At 46.3% G+C, this 21894-nt stretch overlaps 1 protein-coding gene across 7 annotated transcripts in view; it reads left to right on the forward strand.

Annotated features, from left to right (window-relative positions):
* The window catches only part of LOC109521614 (semaphorin-3F-like), a 43442-nt gene that overhangs the window by 17461 nt on the left and 4087 nt on the right, over positions 1–21894 (forward strand). For 4 of the 7 annotated variants that reach the window (XM_019879561.1, XM_019879563.1, XM_019879562.1 and 1 more), the window contains exons 3-16: positions 9838–9998; positions 10289–10351; positions 11109–11228; positions 12854–12943; positions 14439–14532; positions 15023–15142; positions 15255–15394; positions 16567–16681; positions 18327–18396; positions 18514–18658; positions 18849–19071; positions 20824–20912; positions 21080–21121; positions 21482–21639. In XM_019879561.1, the coding sequence (XP_019735120.1) occupies positions 9838–9998; positions 10289–10351; positions 11109–11228; positions 12854–12943; positions 14439–14532; positions 15023–15142; positions 15255–15394; positions 16567–16681; positions 18327–18396; positions 18514–18658; positions 18849–19071; positions 20824–20912; positions 21080–21121; positions 21482–21639 (1630 nt within the window). The remainder of the gene's footprint in view (positions 1–9837; positions 9999–10288; positions 10352–11108; positions 11229–12853; positions 12944–14438; positions 14533–15022; positions 15143–15254; positions 15395–16566; positions 16682–18326; positions 18397–18513; positions 18659–18848; positions 19072–20823; positions 20913–21079; positions 21122–21481; positions 21640–21894) is intronic. The other 3 variants (XM_019879566.1, XM_019879565.1, XM_019879564.1) reach the window with 1 other exon arrangement.

A 21894-nucleotide genomic window follows, 5' to 3' on the forward strand; every position in this document is an offset into this window, starting at 1 on the left:
GCTGTCAACCTGTTCAGGGTGTCCCCCGCCTCCTCCCCGAAGACAGCTGGGATAGGCTCCGGCACGCCCGCCGCCCTTGTGAGCACAAGCGGATTAGAAATGGATGGCGGTATGTATTGTCGTCAATTTGGTGTTATGTACTCGTGTTTCCTTCCGCGCTGTCCCTGCTTGCCGTTGATGCTTGTGGAGCTTCAGTTCCCCGAATGTAAAAACTAAGGCTACAGTGCCGTGGAAACAAACGTGAAAGTAAATAACTGGATACATGCGTTCAATCTGAATCGGGCACTTGGACCTGCAGTGCAAATCATGCCTAAAAGGGCTTGTAAAAAATGCCTTTGGTCAGGTGGGGACAACCCCTCCCACTGGATTAATGATTTACTTCTTTCAAGAACTAATTATCTTGTTCTGCCTTGGAAACGGGATCAGAGCTCAGAGCCTGAGAATGCCTTTAAAAACAACCGTGATTTAGAAAGAGCAAGCTCATACCATCCAAGTGCATGCTAGAATGAGTGGACTTTTGCTCTTAGCTGTTTTTCGACGTCAGCAGAGGCGCCCCGCAGTGCCCGTTGAGCACCGGTGTATATACAAGGGGTTAATGCCGTGACCCTATGGCTGACGCAGGCCAGTTTGGACTTCCCTTGGTTGAGCGCTCCAGAGAGACGGTAGCCGCCAGAAACACAAAGCTCTTTGTAGAAGACTAATCGCATTTCTTTCAGATGAGTGCTCTTTGAATAGAGACCGAAAGTGATGAGGAAAAATGGCGTGGCTGCGCTGACATATTCTTTGAAATTTGGGATTTGTTTTGTAATCCCACTTCCTGTCTGGGAAGGTCTGGCCACATGCAAACTCAACTGTCTGCGTATTGAGGGAGCAAAGGGCTTTTCCCAAACTTTTTGTGCGCTCGCTTTGTTTTGGGCCAGTGCCGCAGGCCGAAGCGTTGTATTCGGATTACAACCCACTTGTTTCGCGAGAGCAGAAGGCATATCCACGGGAGGACGAGGAGAAGAATATGCGCTTAAACACGTCAGGGTTATACATTCAAACAAGCCTGGCAAGAAAGCACTCTTTTGGAAGAACTGAAATAAATACGTTTAATTCACCATTACTATGGCTTGATCCTGTTCACTATCCTGGCCAACTGCGGTGCACGACTGTTTGCCACTCAGGACAATTCTTCGGAATATTTCTTGTTGTTTTTGAACATGCGAGAAACTGGAGGTAAACGCACAGGGAGAGCATACGGACTCCACACAGAGAGGCCTGAGCCATGACCCGAACCCAGAACCTCCTTGTTTTCCGAAAGCAATCAACAGCCATCTCGGGATCCCGCCAAGGGCCAATTGTGGAAGAGAATTGGCATCCAAAGGGAAATTGGCAATACACAAGCTCCCGAAAGAAAGGATCCTCTTTCCACCAGCACCTCTCTAACTTCACCGTCATCCAATACAATAATAGATGATGACTCACTCGCCGCGCTCCCCCGAAGAACAGGAGGACCCGTCCTGAGGTGGCGCCTCACAATGTGAGGGAGCAGCAAGAGCACAGCGATAGGAAGAAACCTGAAGCAGAGCCACAATGGCTGCTGTCACCATCTGTCCTGCTTTCCTGTCATTCACCCAAAGGGGCTGCAACTGCAGGACTCCCACATGGTGACCCCACACTGCTTCAACAAACATGGCATTCATGGCTCTGAGGCGCGGCACTGGGTGCCACATCCAAAGGCTGCTCTATCCTGTGTTTTTCTACTTGTAAATCTTCCACTGACTTGTCAGGATGCACCTGAGGGAGTGATTGTCCCATCGATGCATTTTGTGCTCCCACAGGTTTCTTCGCTAATTTGTTTGGAGTTTTTTGTTTTGTTTTTTATCAAAGGAGGGAACTGTTGTGTTCTTGTAACTAACTATTTGGCTGCAAAGGAGAAAACAGACGAGAGGAGATGCAAAATCCAAACTGGAACTCTTGTGTGTATGGATAACATTAATGAGATTGAATGTAATCGCAATGAAGGCTTTTATAGTGGAGGCTGATCAATAGAGGGCGCTAGAGTGCCGCCACCTTCACCCCATTTCCTTGAATCATGAAGGAAGAGGAAAGAAATAAAAGTAAGAAAGTAAACAACTTTGCCTTTCAAATGAAACCCCAGAGACGGACATTTGAAACAACTTTTGGTGTTTTTGAAATATACTGGTTTACTTTTTTACCTGTTAAGTACTTTTCAAAATTCCAACATTCCCACAGTGGCCGACTTCAAGACGTACTCATCATTGCAACGTTCCACATTGGGAACTCGCTGCAGGTTTCCATCTTCATGACAGTAAAACTGTCCGAAACTCGGATCTGTGTCTGCTTCCGTGACACTGGGCGGGGATGTGGACTGCGTCCCTCCCTTGAGTGTGTCCAGAATGTGGGGATTATTTTTTTTGACATGAGTCCTAGACTTGCCAAGATAAGGCGTGAAAGTAATATTGCTCATTCGGGCACAGTTTAATGGTTAGTCTTCTTCTCTTCTCCGCAATTGCTCTGCTGTCTTTCATCACTACTTTGTCGACTTATGGTACACACCATTCTTTGATACAGTCTCACACGCACGCTATGTTTACTGTAGTGTCTGTATTAAAATCAATTAACCATGCAAACTGTAGCCAGGGAACCAGAAGGTTTGCCCGAACGTGGCGAGGCAGATACGCTGTACCAGCGATTTATGATTTGGATGCAGTATCGTCGAAAATGCATGAGCTCAAACACGGAATCGTGGAATTGTTCGATGGGCTGAGAGGATACAGCCTCGTGTTCATTGAGACGGACACATTTTTTTTTTCAATCACTGTCCTCCAGCGTTGTCAAACACATGTTGACTGTGATTGTGGGCAGGCTCTCCTGTAATGCCACTTTACCCCAGGCAATCCCTGTTTCCTGATTCCACTCAGGCTGAGGGAAGATAACCCTGACCCTGAGCTAATCCCAGATTAAGGCGGAACAAAAAGCATTGCCACTGCTTCCCAGTGACCTGTGATCTGCTCATGTCTCCTGGCTCAGGCCACAGTAACCCGGCTGACAGCATTCACGAAAGCCAGCTTGCGACGCCCACTTCAGCTATCTAGATCAGTCAAGAAAAGAGTGCATATTATGGTCGAGCGATCAGCTGTTGGCAGATCTCATGGAAGAGGACGGTGGCTGGAGGAACCGACATGTGCAATGGGACAAAGGCATTATATGATGAGCTGGGGACGCTTCATAAAACCATCAGTTAAAACACAACCCTGCTTGTGCAGATGTGTGCTATTTATAAGATGACTCTCTTGAGGGGGGGTCGGGAGGGTGATCTCCTTCCCTGCAAGTTCTCATCTCGCATTCCACATAGTCCTCAGACAAGCATGCCTCTTTGGAATAATGTGATGCCGCTGGCAAGGACACTGCGACAAATGTTACTTTTGTTTGGCTTAAATTTGAATTTACAGATACAAGTTTAATTTACCCAAGACAACCTTGTCCCACCAATTGCAGGGTTTAGAGATAACACTGATTACACACGTCACCAGGTTCTTTCGCCCCAATGCTCCTCCGCCCATGTTTGCCTGTCCATCAGCATTTGTGGCCTGGCAGGCAAGAACGGAGCTCATCTGATGGTTGCCAGAAGCTCCGTGATAAGGCCATCTTTTCGCGTGAGAGCTCATCTGATCTGACAGCGAATACAAATTGGTGCTATTAGCAAAGGAGTGACCGGGGCTTGGCGAGGGATAGGTCTCACAGTGAATCCTAATTATAGAGCGGGTGAGCACCCCCAGGTCGCCACGAGAGCGTCAGGGCACCAGGGGGTCTGGTGTTAACGAGGTGCCTGCGGTGGTAAACAAGCATCCCTCAAAAGGACACAGAGCTTCACAGCACACCTGCAGGACCGCATGGGGTCAGGAGTGCCTGTTAATGATGGGCGTTAGTGATATGTTAGCGCTCGTATAGCTTGCCCATTATGAAGGATCATGTGAAACTTGTTGAGACATGAGATGGATACACCTTTTCTCTTGTGAAAGAGCGGGCAGCAACGGGACACAAACAGGCCGTCGTAGAGCAGCTCGACTTCGCTCCTACTTCTTTCACAACCTGTGCAATTGATAGGCGTTTGTTCTCAAAATTCTTCTTTTCCAAAGTTAATTTTGCTCAGCTTGGATCGGATGAGTTTGCAGCAGCAGAGGTCTGCATGGAGTGAAGGTCTTGTTGTGTTGTGTATCCATCTATAGTTTTTCATAAAATGCTTACATTCAGGTTAGTCCCGAACCATTTTTAAAGATTCCCAAAATGTGCTGCAACGCTCCTCGTTAATTTGACAAATAATGACGATTCTGACATGGAATTGAAATGCTGTGCAGAGAAACGGTGGTCAAATTGTCTGAGGAAAAGTGCCGCATCTTGCCTCGAGCTTCTCATGTGAACTCAGGACTTGAGTGTGGCCAAAGCTTGAACTGTTCGGTGCTCAGAGGAGCTGATGAAAGTGTCACCAAGCCGCTCTTAAAAAAATGCTCTTTCCTCGGTGGCTCATCTGAGGACGTGTGCTGTTACGTGCTTTTTGATGAATGTCGCATGTCTGATGCGACACCGTGGCCTAGCTTCGAGCCGCTCTCCGGTCCAGAGTGTCGCTAACTTACAGACAGGTGCTGTGCTCAGATGCTGTTCCTTTTCATTTCCTAGGAAAGCTAACCTCAAACACCGAAATCCCGTCCTTAACTCGTAAGGTGTCAACTCCTTTATTGCTTTTGAAGTGTGCGACTCAAAGCTAAACAGCCCGTGTGATTGTGTGCCACCAAACACAAGTCGGGCCGTAGGACGTTTTGTAGTGTGGGAACGAACGTGCAGTGGCTCCACTGATTAGAGAGCTGGGATTGTGTGACAAACGGCAGCCACATCCAGCGGATACACACCAAATACAAAAGTGGGTTTCCTAATCTTCCTGATGGTGTGTTCTCTGATTGCCATTATACGGCATTAGGTATTTCCTTATCCTGCTAATACTGGTATCACTGTGAGAAACTTCAGTCGACTAGATAAAGGGGAAAGCCACAACTACTTTAGATACACGCTGCTGGACAAGAGCCAAGGTGCCACACTGGCCCTAGGTGTACTAGAACCCTGTCAGAAGTCTTTGGAGCCCCAGTTAAGCTTCTCCCGCATTTTATGTGATACGGTATTTGGAAGTATACGGCCGACCCAAACGGAAGGAAGCTATTGTCGCTACGTTTTTCAAGGGTATCTCGGCCATGAGGTGCATCATGGCAACAAAATCACGGCAGAGTTCGACACCAGCAGATTAAAAGACGATCATTAACGGCTTTGGGGCGTGGCACGTCCTGCACGGGAGAGGCACTTTTCATTTGCTGACTGAATGTTTTCTTGGAAATGGTTACTGCGAATGACCATTACAACGTACAGATTCGTCGGTCCCTCGAGGTACGTTGTAACGAGGTTCGACTGTCATGGTTGGAAACATTTGAAGTTTATAGTTGCTATCTTAATTTGCTGTCGGACCCAACAACACGAATATGAGAGTAGATTTTGGAATTCTGGTCTGCTTCGATATTTCTGCTTTGTCAATGAAATATTCACTTTGAAGTCTGAATGTTGTCTTTGCCTGATTCTTGCTCACAACATAAACCATTTCACAACTGACAAAGGGACTTTTGAGACAATAAATAGTTTGTGGAGAATCCTGAGACAGTCCCGCTTTGATGTGTGAGAGCATGACACGGTTCCCACCTGCACTTAAGCACCCTAATTATTGCTCCTGCCCTTCTCGCGTGTGATCTCACAGTCCTCAAACCAGTTGGAAAGCACCTCAGGACACATCCTCGGCAGACCAACATATATTTGATGTGCTGGGGGTTCGGAGGGGATAGCCGTCAGTCAAATACTAAAACACTAGAGCCTTCAGCCAAACCAGGTATCCACTTATGCAATGATTTCGGCTACTTTGAGAAGACAGCATTGTTAAAAAGGGCAACGGTTTTATCGTGTTTTCGAAAATGTCTTCTAGACCAACTGCAGTTTGGACTGGACTACGGAAAACTACAGTTTCACTTAAAAGAGAGAATTGTTACTTCAATATTCACTTGTGACATCCTCACACATTCCCAGACTGAACCTTTAGCATGCATGTACATGTCATCTGTTTTCAGTAACTGCTATTTTCAGGGTTTGAACAGAAACAAGTTCTTTTCGAAACTTTCTCTTTGAGTCTTGTCTTAAAATGTTTGCGCTTTTCGGGCTCCAAAATGCCTTTGTTATGTAAACGGCTCCCGAGTCCAGAAGTTGTTTTGTTAGTTCCGACGGTGTTCTGATCTCGATTCTTAAGACAGAAGGGTATGCCAATGCACAGCCTCCAGTTTCCGCTTCTCGGGTACATGTTTCGCAAAGTGGAATCCACAGATCAAAGACTTGCGCAGGTGATTGCGCCATGCTTGGCTCATCATCACTCCTCATCGTTCCCTCCCTAGTCAGTGTGAGAGCAACAGATTGCTTGCTTTTGATAACCCTCATCATGAAACTCTAGTTCTTCCCAATCAGCCTTCAACAAGAAAGTGCAACTCAGTTATTGGCAGTGGTGTGTGCTTTTATTTTAGTCTTTGAAATCTGAGCATTGTTTTCTAAACTACCCACATCACTGTCTGGTAGTGAATGTCAGATGCGTGGCTTCATGTTTTGTTTCTTTTTTTTCTCTTCTTTTTTTAATCTGTGGACAGAGCTCATGTTCCTATCTGCCCACCTGCAAACCACACAAGTACCAGTGTACAGGTGCATGACTTGAAGTAAAGATGTTGCATGATGGTGCAAGGATCTTATTCCCTCCCCCGGTTTACTTTTACAACTCATGTGGCACTATTCCCAGGCCGTAGAGGGATTTGGTCATTTCACGAGACAATGCAGCCTCTGTGTGAGTGTAGAGCCAAAAAAAGTGAAGCAAACCGCACACAGACGACAGAGTTAAAACCATCTCCATTCACACTTCACAAAGAATCATGCATGCGAACCATCGACTTGCCCTCGCCAGCTCTTAAACAAAAGCAAGTTTTGAACACCCTTCTTCGACACGCACTTTGAAACGGTCATTCGTGCCTTTGTCACTTCTTGGGTGGGTGACTGTAATACGTTTGACTTTGAAGTCAGATAATCCTCCATGAAGCGTCTCCAGTTGGCCCAGAATGCTGCTGCTCGCCTCTTGACTGGTCCTCGTAAGAAGGGAGCGCATCACTCCTACTCTGTCATCCCATCACTGGCTCCTTCTACATTTTGTTTTCAAATCTTGAAACGGCCTGGCCCCACCTAACCTCTCTGAGCTTCCTCAGGTCCGCGGACCAAACACATTAGAGGTATGAGATCTAAGCGGAGGCTCAGAGGGGACGGAGCCTTTTGCGTTGGGGCTCCCTCTCTTTGGAATGAACGTTCAGCAAGCCCCCTCGCCGCCCATCTTTAAAACTCGTCTTAAAACTCATTTTTATTCTTTGCCTTTTGACTCAGCATGAGACCTGAGTTTCAGTTTGACTCTTTTTTTTGTGCTTTCTACTGTCTTCGTTATTTGTTTATGTTTATTGTTGTATGAATTATTTTTGCTCCATGAACAACACTTTGTATACAGTGGTGGTTGTTTTCAAGTGCTCTAGAAATACAGTTGAGTCGAGTTGATTACTGGTTATTAACTATGTGTACATGTTGCCGAAAGGAAGCTCTATCAAAACCATTCTCTTGGGTACAACTATGCAACAGTTCTCGCTCTGCTCTTGAAGTGCATTCATGCACAGACTGAAGACTACATGCACACATCTTCCATTTTTAGCATTTCAATGTTGTCATGTCAGCTTTGAGACCATTCTCACCAGTGGATACCAATCAGGCTCCAAAACAAAGTGTTCAAAATCACACATCATTTTCCCTCAAAAATGGTGCTGTATTAATGGATACTTTATGGAAGTATTCCAAGTCATTTTTGAAATCCTTGTCAAACAAGACATGACGCGTCCAGTACTGCTTTCTGATGGTAAAAATCACAATTCTGTCTTCACGCATAAAAATAAATGATGTCAGTGTTCATGTTTATAGAGCAGTAGAGTGACAAGTAATCACAAGTGGTCACTCGAGGCGCATGTTTAGTCATACCCAGATGTCAGGCATGAGCTAACGTGTCCCCTTGAAATCACCTGAGATGCACATTAATGTCAGGTCCAAACATTGCCAGAGACTTAAGCTCTGAGTGATTCAATGTAATGAAAGAGCAATGTTTTCCCTCCAGGATTAGCTTTTCTCAACGACACCATCACCTCATCCAGTAGGTGTTCCCTTCATGTAGCTATGGACTGTGTTTAAAAAGTAGTGTACAGTCAGAGGCCAATCATGGCATGCTGCTGGATGATCATCAACGGGACACCGTCTGCTGTATTTATCAGATTATAAGCTTGGGTTACACATATTTGTTCTGTACTATGTATTCAGGGAGTTGCTATGTGCGGTTCGCATTACCGCCTCAGCCGACAGAAGGTCCCATCCAGATGCGACAAACATACTGAAGAGTTGCTGAAAACCTTCTTCGGGGAGGATTTTGACTGGCCCACGGAATGGGTGTGCATGTGCATGATGTATCTGGCTATTGTGTTCTTAGTCATACACACTCACACACACACACACACACACACACACACACACACAAACCCGGCAGCTCGACTGGGCGTATGGGGAGTCATCATTCAACTTAAGTCTCCAACGCAAATAATCACAGGGTCAGGCCACATGTTGGAGTTCCACTGCACAAGGCTTTGACAGCTGTCCATCTCTTGGCTGACGTGTAAACATTCCCTTGGTGGGCACTGTTATGAAGTCAGACCTCCCAAATATAGCAAATGTCATTTTCCAAATGTGTGCTTATTAGTGTAACCCTTTTAAAACTGACTTCTGGCCGAAGAGTTGAGTGATATCAGCCTCCGTGGTGGGCTCTTTATTTTTAGACCTAATGGCGGACATGTTGAAAGGAGTGTTTACCAATTTCAAGCACGTGATGCAAAATAGTTGAAAATAGTTGCGATCACCGGTCAACTGTAAATTAACTTCATTGTCTCTACCATGGATAATCTGCTGGTTTCCTTCCCCTAAATTTTTGGCACCTTAAATCAACAAAACCGGATTCTGGGTAACCTTGAAATGTGATTCTCGCTCTCAGCTTGATCTCGCCATTAGAATGGAGTCCGATCAGAAATCGAGCTTTCCTCCAGTTCAAGAACCTCAATTTACAGTTGAGTAAAGTTGAGGACTGGTCTATTAAGGACTGTTTTCCTTTTACATCTAAGATATCGGGGCCCTGAACAGCAACCCGCCAGGCTTCTTGTTCTGTCTCCCCCAATGAGCAGTGGACCTCAGGTGTTCAACCTGATCCTCTCCGTACATGACGGCAACGTTACGTCTCTGATACTACATCTGAAGATGGCATATTGGGTGGTCAGCTTCAACTCCCCATTGCTTGTTGGTACCTTACGCCAGAAAAGACTGCATCGATAACCAGCGCATAAGGGGCTTGCATGCGGTGTATCATTTTTCTTTCTGACAATGCCTCTTTCATGGAAGTCGTAGACAAGCTTCGGTGAAAGACTTTGCGGATCGTCAGATCTACTCGGTGGTATTAAGTCATCAACACCTTGTGACAGACACTCAGTAGCACGTCTTCCTAATGCGTGGTGTTAAGTTCCTTCATTGTTCATGGTAAACCATCAGATAACCCCCAAATGGATATCTCGGAGTGCCACAAAGAGCATTGAGTTGTGTAAGTGCGGCTGTAATGCGCATCACTTTTTGTCTTCCTCCATGCAGAGCTGAGATCTACTGGTACCGCTCATCATTTTGCCTACCTCCTCAACACTTCAGATTACCGGATCTTGCGAATGGATGAGGACTATGACCGCATGTACATTGGTAGCAAGGATCACATCCTGTCTCTGGATCTCCATGACATCAACAAGGACCCTCATATTGTAAGAGGCTTTTTTTTCCCACACTCCCCCGATTTGCCGAATTGAAGCAAGCGGTCTTACTTAAACTCTTACCAATGGCCTCAGGGCAACAAGTTTGGCTCCAGTTTTTTTTTTTTTTTTTTGGGGAGGATCGTGAGTCATTCTGAGGCTGTTATTGGGTTAGGACAATTCCTGCGGGACTAATACAGTATTAGCTTTGGTGGACGTCCATTGCAAATTTTGCCTGAAACACCCATAAACACAAGTGACGTGAAACTACTTTCAAATATGAACTGTTTTCCTGCTCACAGATCCACTGGCCAGTGTCTGAACGAAGAAAGATGGAATGCCTCGTAAGCGGGAAAGACGCCAGTGTAAGTACGCCTCTTGACAGCAAACCTGCCGTGCCAGCACGAGTCACTAGATTTAGATGATTTCCTTTGGCTCGGCAGCCTTTTATAAATGGGTTTGGATCAAAGTTTGCAGTTCCCTCAAATATAATTTTACATCACCGGTTGTAATTCTCGACTCATACTTTCACAACAGCCACAGTTGTGACAAAGTGCTGCGCACAAAATACACTCACAAATAACTCAACAAAATAGTCTTCTCCAATCAAAATAGACCATTGCTCCCTTCACTTCGCCTTACGGGGGCTGTGGCGTTTGAGTCTCTCTTGTTGTTTCAAGCGAGATAAGAGAGGAGCAAGACCGAAGCCTCCATTGACCAGAACGAACGTTTGCTACAAGCTGAGTGTGAAAGTAAACAAGCAAGCGTAGTTTTCTAACAGCCCTTTGTTTGACCGTTGGCAAGTATCACGTGTACAATTTTCCAGTCCCATCTAGTCAGCTCTCTCTCTCTCTCTCGCTTAAACTGACTTTTTCGCGCTGAATCTCATCCCTCTCCACATCTCCCGTGGGACGCGCTCGGCTCCATGTTGGAAGGCGGCACTCCTCGCACCCATACCGTTGAACACCTTCCAACAGCAAACATGCTCTTGCAAACAGGGTGCCTGTAAAGGCGTTAAATGACTCGCGCCGACAGTCTCCTCCAGTGAAAGTCCCGGCCAGAAGAAGGTTTCTCTTTACAATTTATGTTGAGACAGTTGTGGGCCGTTCTTCATCTCTACAGGAAGAGTGCGCGAACTTCATCCGTCTAATTGAGCCATGGAATAGGACGCAGCTGTATGTCTGTGGGACCGGCGCTTACAATCCAGTCTGTACCTTTGTCAACCGGGGGCGCAAGTCTCAGGTAAGAACCAAAAAAAAAAAAAAGAACAATCTTTCTCCAATCATCATCATGGGCAGTTTTTTTTTTGTTTTTGTTTTTTTAATCAAACCTATGATTATATTCCCTACCCACCTTGTGCTAGGCTACTTATATGAAAGCTAATGATTGTCCAGCACTATTAGGTTTCTGTTTCTGGCCCAGTGCCTGTAAGCAGGCGCCACAGATTTACCCGCGCACAGCTGTTGTCCCAAATGAGCTGTTAAAGCCACCTCGACGTGTAACGGCGCCACTTGAATTTCCCAAAGCAAGCCAGGAACCATAACCTCCCTGTTCGCTCGCATTAAAAGCTCACGCTTCTTTAACTATTGTTCTTGTTTCCCAATGATGACCACGGGACTTCAAGAAAAAGGGCACACGAGATGTAATTGACTACTGGACTATCCCTTGAGATTCGATTGGAAACTGTGCAGAGAACATGCAGCCGCAAGTGTCGTTTTTATGAGTTCTTTATTGCATCTGGTTTCTGGATGGCCTCTTGAAACAAAGGTCTTTTCGGTCAGCAATCTACCCACCCTATGCCAAGCCATCCAGAACCTCTGGCAACGCCGCTACGTGAGTGAGAACTTGACCCCAGTAATTGGAAGTGGGAGCTCCCACTATGGGGTGTCACTGGAGTTCCTGGTTTTGTCTCTGGATGGGAAGCTTATTTTCATTGTCACTTTGTACACATTTTGGGCATTGCCGTGGGCGCATTTCTCAACCAAGTGAGGAATTTAAGTCGAATGACTAAATACAGTTGAACCTCATTTCAACGTACGCCGTTGACAACGTTTGCATCTCTACAATGTTCGCATTTCAAAGTCCTGACCGATTTCACCCAATTCATTTTCTATTTGCCGATTTTGCTTACAACAAACACCTTTACAACGTAAACGTCATCCTAACGACCAGATTTGTCCCACAAAATAGTGAAAAGGCCTTCGTTCCGACGAACCGTGCGAGGCTAACTGCTGCTGCGGCTTTGCTTTTGAACAAAATTTAATGCTACTGATCGACTCGGAACATTGTTGTACTTCCGGAGGCACGGCGCGGTCCTGAGCGGAAGCCAATCTTGCTGTCTACGAAGGCTGAAATTATCTCTCACTTTGGAAAGGGAGTCTCCTGGACCAAGCTCGGACCAGACGACCAATTGGCAAAGTCGACAATTTTTACAATATTACATGTTTTTACATCAGTGTTCATTCTGCATTACACATCTTAGTTGGCGGCCATTTTATAGGAAATGGTTACAACGAGCTACCATTATAATGTACAGATTCGTTTCGTCCCATAAGGTACGTTGTTTTAGTCATTTATTTATTTTTTGGGGGGTCGGTCATATGTTTGTTTATCGGCTGTCCTCGAAAGACACATTGCGTTGCTAACCAGATCTCCAGGGATGGTCTTTGAGAGAACCTCAAACAAAACGTCATTCAACCAATGAAGGAAACATGCATTTCAAAAAAAGACCTAGTTGACAAAAACAGGACGCCTCTAAAATTTTTTTTTTTTGTTGTTTTTTTTGCAATCATTCCAAAGACGAACTTCCCAGACCTTTTCCCTTCCAGTGGCATAACAGCAGGCTGTGTTGCTATCTCCTGTTTTAGACATCTGCGTATCTACAGATGGTGCAGGCCAGAGGAAGAGCTAACCGCGCAGCTGAACCCAGCGCTGTGCATGAGACGCTTGGACTCAAGGTGTGATGTCGGCCCCCGTTTGCACCGTAGCCGTGCATACCGCTTGGGATCATAACCACAAGCTGCATGTGCCATTCTTTTCTTTCTGGCCATCTCGTGTTCAACTTTTCAATCCCCAGCATGCTCTTTGACCATTTTGTACACTTGGTTTGATTTGTGGTCCACCCACTGTGAATTCTAATCATAGCATTTCTTGATGCTAACCTCATTCTCTCATCGCTCTTTCTTATCCATACGCTGAGGTGTTTTGATGAAAACTCGTCACATTTGAATGTATTCAGCCAGCTGAAATTTCAAAATGATGTTGGCGGGACAAAGGCTCCAATGCACGGCGTGGTCGCCTTGAAATCACAAGCGCAACACGCTCTGCACGAGGGACTGAAGCAAATGCCGAAGAAATGACTGAGCCTTTCCAATAAGATTCCTTGGCCCATCCGGCCCTCAAATTCAACAGGAAGGTTTTGCAGTCTCTTCCACAGAGGCAGCAGAGCAGGCTTCGTTAGCATCTTACCAAATCCCACCACAGGCTAGATTAGTCCAGAGCAAAAGGCAGCCGTCTGTAGCTGTAACTGGCTGTGCGGCAAAGAAAATAAAAGAGCTGCATATTTGAACGTGTTCTCCCGGCACTTTAAATAATTGACTAGTGGCCGGAGTGAAAAAGTTTTCTTGTCCTATTATTTGTAGGACCTTGTAGCGTATACACTGCGGCAAGGGAATAAAATAATTACAGGATGTGTCCTTGTAAAAAAAAAAAAGCCAAACATGTTTTGGACCCTTTCTTTTTTTTTTTTCTTTTTTGAATTGAGGCATCGCATGGGATGATTGAGAGTGAGCTTCCAGCATGCTCTTGTTTGCACAAGTGGTGATTTTAATCACATTTGAGTCGGAATCTAGAGGGGCGGATAGGATGAGGGAGTCTCGCATGGTGCCGCGGCCGCTTCCTCCGCTTTGCGACTGATGGACCACGACAGACTCTGATCTCTGTCCCTCCAGGGAATCGAAATGAGGATTTGACATGATTTGCTGGTCTTTGAGGCGCAGCCATAAGGACATGCCGTTGCATGTCACGGATTCAGTTATTCCCTCTCATAAATTCCTAACACTCACTTTTCAGCGCTGGCGTGCTGCGCAGCGGCGCGCGAGCAACCTCTATCTTCGTCGAGTTTTCTCCGCGCTGGATTACAGGTGTCAAGCGTAGACCTGTACCACCATGGGCTCCGAGAATCGGAGAACTATTTGGCATAGACTGCTTTACGCTGAGAGACGTAGCTCACAGCGCATTGTTCTGCGCTGGAGTAGCTTAAAGATGGATTTGAAATTCCTCCTCCGCCCCGCACTGCACACACTCATTATTCTAATCCGCCATCCCCCATCAAGCTTGAAAGGTCCCACAGGAGTCCGAGGGAGCCTCATTTCCCCTACGCAGGGGAGTCACTGTGACAAGATCAAGAGCGCAGAATTTATTGCCATTCTCCTTCTGATTTTCCAATTGCAGGAAGACATTTTCCATTTGGAGCCCGGCAAAGTGGAGTCAGGGAAAGGAAAGTGCTCCTACGACCCCAAGCTCGACAGTGTTTCAGCTTTAATTAGTGAGTGTCTCCGATGTTACGATGATTATCGTCACTATCATTCATTACCATTAGCACTCCCGTGGCCTAACAAGGCTGCCGTGTACTCTACCGCCATCTGTCACGCATGCATGCGCTTATATTTTATGTCTCGATCATGGGCGGCGTAGGCTTGTTCCAGAGGTTGAAGGGACCTCTTTCTGTAAGCAATAGTGATGTTCTTCATCATTTTGTTTTGCCTTGTCCAAAAAAATACCCTGGCATAAGATTCAGAAACACCCACGCTCACGCGCACGTGAAAAGTGAGTACACTGCGGAAAGAAGGAACCGCAAATGGCCGCCGAACCACAGTTTGCACACCACCGTATTACTGAAATTGAACACGATTGCATGCTTCACGTTGTGTTTATGCGCACAGTCATCTGAAAAAAAATGGATGACTGCGCTGTGTGTTTTGTGCCAATTGTCGTGGTGAAATTGGACTCGAGCGGAAGATTTTCTTTCTTTTCAGATGGCGAACTCTACGCCGGCGTCTACGTGGATTTTATGGGAACGGACTCGGCCATTTTCCGCACTTTGGGGACAAAGACCGCCATGCGAACCGATCAGTACAACTCCAGATGGTTGAATGGTAAATGTCTTACTTCTTTGAGACGTCACCATCCATTCGTAGTCTCTCAACAAGTGCTTAGCAGGAAAACAGCATTCAGTGTATCAAATATGTCAGCCTCTTCGACCCACAGATCCCACTTTCGTCCATGTGCACCTCATCCCCGACAGTGCGGAAAGGAATGACGACAAGCTGTATTTCTTCTTCCGGGAGACGTCCTCGGAGATGGGCCAGAGTCCCATGACCCAGTCCCGCATCGGACGCATCTGCCTGGTGTGTACGCCATGCCGTGCGTTTGTTTGGGGCTGGAAACAGCACGAGGAAAACCAGCATCCATATGAAAACAGGCTCGAGTCTCCTGCGTCCCCAGACTCAGCCGCTGGCTCGAAGTGTTTACATGTGCCGAATTGGTATTTGGCTAACATCGATGTGCTGGAATCCACGTGTGTCTTTAACCTTCCTGTCGACAATGCCTCCCTCTGTCTGTTCGGCTGCCCTCTGCCCTCTCACCTTTTGACCTGACGGCCTCCTCTGTCTGTTCGTCCGACGACCCTTTTGGTGCCAAGACCAGTTAAGAGTCATACCTCATTAATGTGGACCCCGTGGTGTCCAAACGACAGCCAGGGGGCCATTTGCGGCCCGCCGTCCATTTTTCAGGCCACCCCCAAAGACCTCCTCAACTATTTGCCGTAACACCTTGAACAGAAGGCTGATGAAATGAACAATAGATAATACAAACAATACATAATTGCTTTCTTGGCTGGTGTTTCAAAAAGATGAAGAATTTAAAATATTCTGCATGCCGCCCTCAAATGAAAACGTTTTGGACACCACTGATCTAGACTTTCTCCCCCCCCACCCCCAATAAAACCCGCGTGGCTCATGCTGCCCGTGCGGATTTGCAGGCACACTTTGCGACGACGCGCCAAAGAGCGGGTGACAAAGTATGTTATATATCACGTTGTCGTCATAGCCGCCCAGTGTTTGAAAGTTGCAATCAGTAAACTCGATACAAATCTTGGACCACGACCACGTGACTCCATCTGTCAAGCCACTTGGATTATCTCATAAGAACTGATCATCTTTCAAATCCAGTCGGCTTTTATTTCTGTCATGGAACAATAATGCCGTTTTGAAATTGTTCCCTCATAAAAAGTGCATTGTTTATAAAGAGGGTTGCCGGCTGGCTCCGTATCCGTCTTATTTTGCTTTTTCCTCCACCGCAGATGGAAATGTGTAAATACGAGGAGAGTGTGTTTATCCTCCCAACCCCCATCCGCCGTTAAGCTTCCTCGTAATGCAAACCGACTTGTTGAGTTTTGTGTGGGAGACTCCACCTGTGGTTTGTTTTCAGTAGAGAGTAGGAAGATGAGTAGGCGGATCGGATGTGCGTGGGGCCAAACCATGGCAAAAAAAAAAACACTTTTGTGCTCGCATCCTTATAGAATGATGACGGCGGTCACTGCTGTCTGGTCAACAAGTGGAGCACCTTCCTGAAGGCCAGGCTCATCTGCTCGGTGCCAGGCGCGGATGGAATGGAGACGCACTTTGATGAACTCCGTGAGTCCAGAGTACACGATATGCATTGTTGATTAACATTGCTGTCAACGATTGGCTCCTTCCCTAAATGAACGCTTCATTTAACATATTTACCCCCCCCCTCACGAAGTGAGCACTACCTTTCCACATCCACTGCGTTTCAACAGTCAGCTTAGATCCAATTTCAAGTCGAATATATGTATATTTTTTTAAAGGAAAAGTACTTAGCACAACCTAGCAGAACATAGCACCTCAAATATATCTATTTTGTCAAAGTAAAATCTGCGAGGAACTTTTATGGCGACCTATTCTTGAAATCTACTATGTCATGTAGTTCATCATTTTGACCATAAGTATCACATTGCTCAGAAGAAAAAAAAAGCAAATGAGTACATTTATGAAAGGCATATTTAATTCCAAGTACCTGTCAAGTACGATCACATCTGATACACGAAAAGAAAAGCTCTTGCTTGTGTTTGTACTGCAGCACCTGTCAAAAGTGTCCCACATTCATACCCATAACGCCGCGTGTGCTGGGTCTGTGGCCCACATTGTTGCTCTCTCCCCTCTTTCCATTTTATGACCCATCGAGGGCACTGTCATGGGACACAGGAACCCCCCCCCCCACACACACACACACAATAAGCACCTTTGCGATTTGAAAATTACATTCTAAGATATTACGATGTCGATTTTAATTCAATTTTCGTTGTTGTTGTAGTTCAGTCCCAATTCTTACAACTTTGGAATGTGTGTGACTGTGAGAATAGTAGTCTCTCTGGTAAGGGGGGGGGGGGTTTACGTCCCCGTGTGTGTCAGGCACTTTAAAATAGAGGCACACAGTGACTGGGGACTGATGCAGCATCTCACCAATGCTCTTGAACTAATGTCAAGAATGAAAAGTGCCACGCTCAAGGTGTGCGATTAGAGTTGTGGTCGCTTGATGGTGATGACCCGGTTCTTGCTTTCATCTCAACCCAGCCGCCGTCCCGAAAAACACACTTTGCTTTTTATTGCCGACAATTATTTCAAACAAGGGTGACTCTGGCTTGAGAAAAATGTGACACATCTGTGACCAGGCAAAACAATGACTCGTCTGTCTTTTTTTTTTTTTTCAAATGGCGCTCTGAGGTTAGTGACACACTACTTGTAACTGATTCATCCCCTGGAAATCCTTATTTAAGATTCAGGATAAAGGTTTGGGCGCAGGGATTGATTTTTACACTGACGGCTTTGTTTTTGTGTCCTCCAATTGGCTGGAGGCCAGTCCGGGGCGCAGACGGCCCGTCGCCTAAAGTCCGCTGGGACACGCTTCAGCTCACCTGACAAACGCAAAAGAAAATGGAGGAATGGATGATTTTGACATCAAAGGCTCGATTGTAACACCGCGTACCTGACCCTCTTGTAGCATTTTGGAAATTTTCAAACATCAAGACACAGTCTCGCTTTGTCTAAAGCCAACAATCAGTCGCGTGTTTCTTCAACAAAGATGGATGTTCAGAATCTCATGGCTTCCTTTTCTGAGATGGGGGCAAGGGGGCGGGTGGGTCTCTGCAAAGTTGGCTTCACAGAAACCAGTGTAACCATTTTTGAAGATGAGTACGATGTTGCACTTCTTTTTTTCTCTTTGCAGTAAAGTAATGTTGCCTCTTTTTTTTTCTTTCAGGTGATGTTTACATCCAGCCAACGCAGGACACCAAGAATCCTGTTATATATGGAGTCTTTACTGTCTCCGGGTTCGTTTTTACGCTCAGTATAAATGAGTTGAATTCTGATTCCTACTGAATTATCTGCATTTTTTTTTCTGTGTTTCAACTTTCCTGAGAATATGTTCTCTCCCCTCCTCGTATCAGTTCTGTCTTCAAAGGTTCGGCCGTTTGCGTCTACTCCATGGCTGACATTCGCATGGTCTTCAATGGACCCTTTGCCCACAAGGAAGGTCCCACTTACCAGTGGGTGGCCTACACCGGGAAGATCCCCTACCCCCGCCCAGGCACAGTAAGTCTTACCTACAGAAGGTCTCACCCACACGTGGCCCCCACACAAAGCTGGCATAACATTGAATTTTCTTTGCGGGTTACCAAAATGCAGCGTCAGCACGGCTAAACTCAATATTTCTTTAAGACGGTGTGGTGTGTTTTTCTTCACCTGAGCATGCCGCCTATTGTTGATGCCCTTCTTTCCGTAGTGCCCCGGAGGTACGTTCACCCCCAACATGAAGTCCACTAAGGACTACCCGGATGAAGTGATCAACTTCATGAGGACTCACCCGGCCATGTACAATTCAGTCTACCCGGTGCACAAGCGCCCCCTAGTGGTGCGCACCAACGTGGACTATGAGTTCACCACCGTTGCCGTGGACCAGGTGACTGCTGCGGATGGCAACTATGAAGTGCTCTTCTTGGGAACCGGTGAGTTGGGAGCTGCTTGTTGTTTTTACCTTCACACAAATGTGAGGCAACTCTTTTATGCTTTCACTCGACGCTCGAGTGGCTGGAGTGATAACCAGGCGCAACCACCAAGTACAATACATTCTTGTCTTTTCATGAACATCGTGGCCAAAAACGCTGAAAACAGTCCACATCGGGTCCACACGGAGTAACAGCAAACAAAACCAAAGGCAAAAACGACAAAAAAAAAAAAAAAAAAAAAAAAGCAAAGCTCTTGAAGAGCACTCGCCGACTGCTGCCCACTCGGGTGTCATTTTGGAAAAAAAACTGTCCGAATTAAAAACAAACAAACAAAAACCCCAGAAAGTAGAAGACTCTTTGATACCAGCATCAGCGTGGAGTTGAAAAAAGAGACCCGTTGAAGGAATCCGGGATAAGTGTCGGGCCACTAATCATTTATTATTTAAATGAATGCATTGTGGCCTTTTGTGCTAATGTGGAACCTGCTGCTTTGACCTGTTAACGTTGTTTTTCACTCAGTCTGTTGACAAAAATAACTAGCTGGAGGGCCATGGCAGATTAAAACCAAGGAGGTGTGGGAGATGCAGGGGGTAAAATGAGAAGTGGGTGGGGAGGGGTGACAACCCCCCCCCCCCCCACCCGGCATACTGCATTCTGCCACATTCCAACTGGCGTCTTTGTTCATCTGCGCCTTATGGCGAGGAGACGAACGTCTTTAGAGGTGATGCCGGGCCTGCTGGAGGAATGTGTTGGCTTTCAGCTGCTGTCAGACAAGCATCCGGCCCACCGTTGAAGACTCCCTGCACAAGTCATAACCATAAATTATGTATCCCGCTCACGGGAGTGCCAACAGAAATCAAGCATGCTATCGATGTCTTAGGACGGAGGAAGAGCGAACTGAGAGTTTTGCTTTAGACTCACGGTTTCCAAGGGGTTTTATATCAAGGGCCGCGTCAAGAAATGTTCAAGAATCCGGGAGGGACGATTTGTCATTCTTTACATGAAATGTGCTAAAACCAGGCAATCGGTCCGTACAAGATCGGCAAAGGTTTTCAAAGCGTTTAGATCTTATTTGTATGCTGCATATATTCCCAAGCAGCCAATAAATATCTCGCGCAAGAGTTGTCTGGGCAATTCTGTTTTTCGGGATGTCCAATGAGCCCGGATCCCTCAAGAATAGATCCACCACTGCTCCGATTGGCACCTCCCCTAGTAAAACGCTGCGATCTGAAACTTTATCCTCTACTCACTTGTTATGGTTCACAAATTTCCTGAGTACCGCCGAAAATGCCCACCTTTACGCTTGCCCTATTAGGGTGGCGCCACCCTGTGTCCAACATTGCGTTAGTGTAGACGAGCATTTTGGGCACAGACTTCATGTTTACTCTTTAAGATATTTCTAGAGTCTGACATTGGAAACCCTTGTTTATAAGGAGAATAGAGTCTCACGTCACTGAGCAAAAGGGTTAAGACGAAGGAACGGTGTCGTAATGGGGGCAAAAAGAGGGTCACGCTGCCATGAAGCCCTCAGCAGATTTGGAGGTAGGGGCCCTCTGCTTCGGCCAGTCATCATCCAAATGATGAAGCAGCGAGTGCAAATCAATGCATTCATCCGCAGTCTCTCAAAAGTGAAAACACACAATTGACAGTGAGCGCGAACGGCCGTTCGTCTCCGTGTGCCCTGCGATGTTCAGGGTGGATAGCTAGCGAGCGCTGAGAGTACGTGTGTCTTTCTGTGTGTTTGCTCCACAGACAAGGGAACGGTTCAGAAAGTTATCGTTCTTCCCAGAGATGACCTGCAAACCGAGGAGCTCGTACTGGAGGAGGTTGAGGTGTTCAGGGTTAGCATTTGTTTGTTTTTTTTCTTCTTACTCTTTCACATATTTCTTTTTGCCTGTTTTCCAAGTTCAGCAGCTCAGTCTTGTTATCTTTGCTTTGTTTGTTTGACGGTTTCAATCGCAGCCAGACAAATGGCTTCATCAATGCATTTTCGTTTTGTATGTTTTAGGTCCCGACTCCAGTTACGACAATGAAGGTGTCCTCTAAAAGGGTAAGCATGTCTCGTGACGGCTCTGTGCAGAGTCAAGTCATTTAAATGATTTGATGTGCGCTTGCGCTTTGTGTTTTGATGCGTCACACATCAAGACGTTGAACGTTGTTAAATTAGTTCTTCATTTGCATACATATTTAACATATCGGGTGGGTTTGGGTGTGGGTGTGTCAGTGTATGGGTGAGGGGGACCACTTGTAAGAGTTTCAGAAATCAAATGACTCTTCGCATGCAAAAGTTTGTACCCTGTACATATGAGTTTTGGGGTTAGTTTTACGATTCTTTTTAGCACCAAGCTGTGTTGTTGCCTCATTTGACAGTGTCACGACATTTTCTCCCGCCCTCGCTTTGTCGCAACAGCAACAGCTGTACGTGTCATCTGCGGTCGGGCTGACCCAGCTGGCGCTTCACCGCTGCGATGTTTACGGAGAAGCGTGCGCCGACTGCTGTTTGGCCAGAGACCCTTACTGCGCCTGGGACGGCAAGTCGTGCTCCCGTTACTCGGCTTCCCAGAAGAGGTGAGCCCTTGAGCACCAAGTCAAAAGGTGTTTTTAGGCGTAGCCCTTCATCACAAAAGACGGTGGCGCTCGCCACGCAAACTTGATCGTGTGCGTTCATGGGGTAGTGCGCTTCGTTGATTGGCATCCTCGACTGTCAGACTGGCTGCTTTTAATCACAGCAATGACGACATGGGACAGATTCAAACCTTACTCATCGGTCACGAGCTTTGCATGATGGCCGGTGATTCAATTCGCCTCACGACAAGCAACAGT

This window comes from Hippocampus comes, unplaced genomic scaffold (genome assembly GCF_001891065.2).
Source record: "Hippocampus comes isolate QL1 unplaced genomic scaffold, H_comes_QL1_v1.1 scaffold44, whole genome shotgun sequence".
NCBI classification, from domain to species: domain Eukaryota; kingdom Metazoa; phylum Chordata; class Actinopteri; order Syngnathiformes; family Syngnathidae; genus Hippocampus; species Hippocampus comes.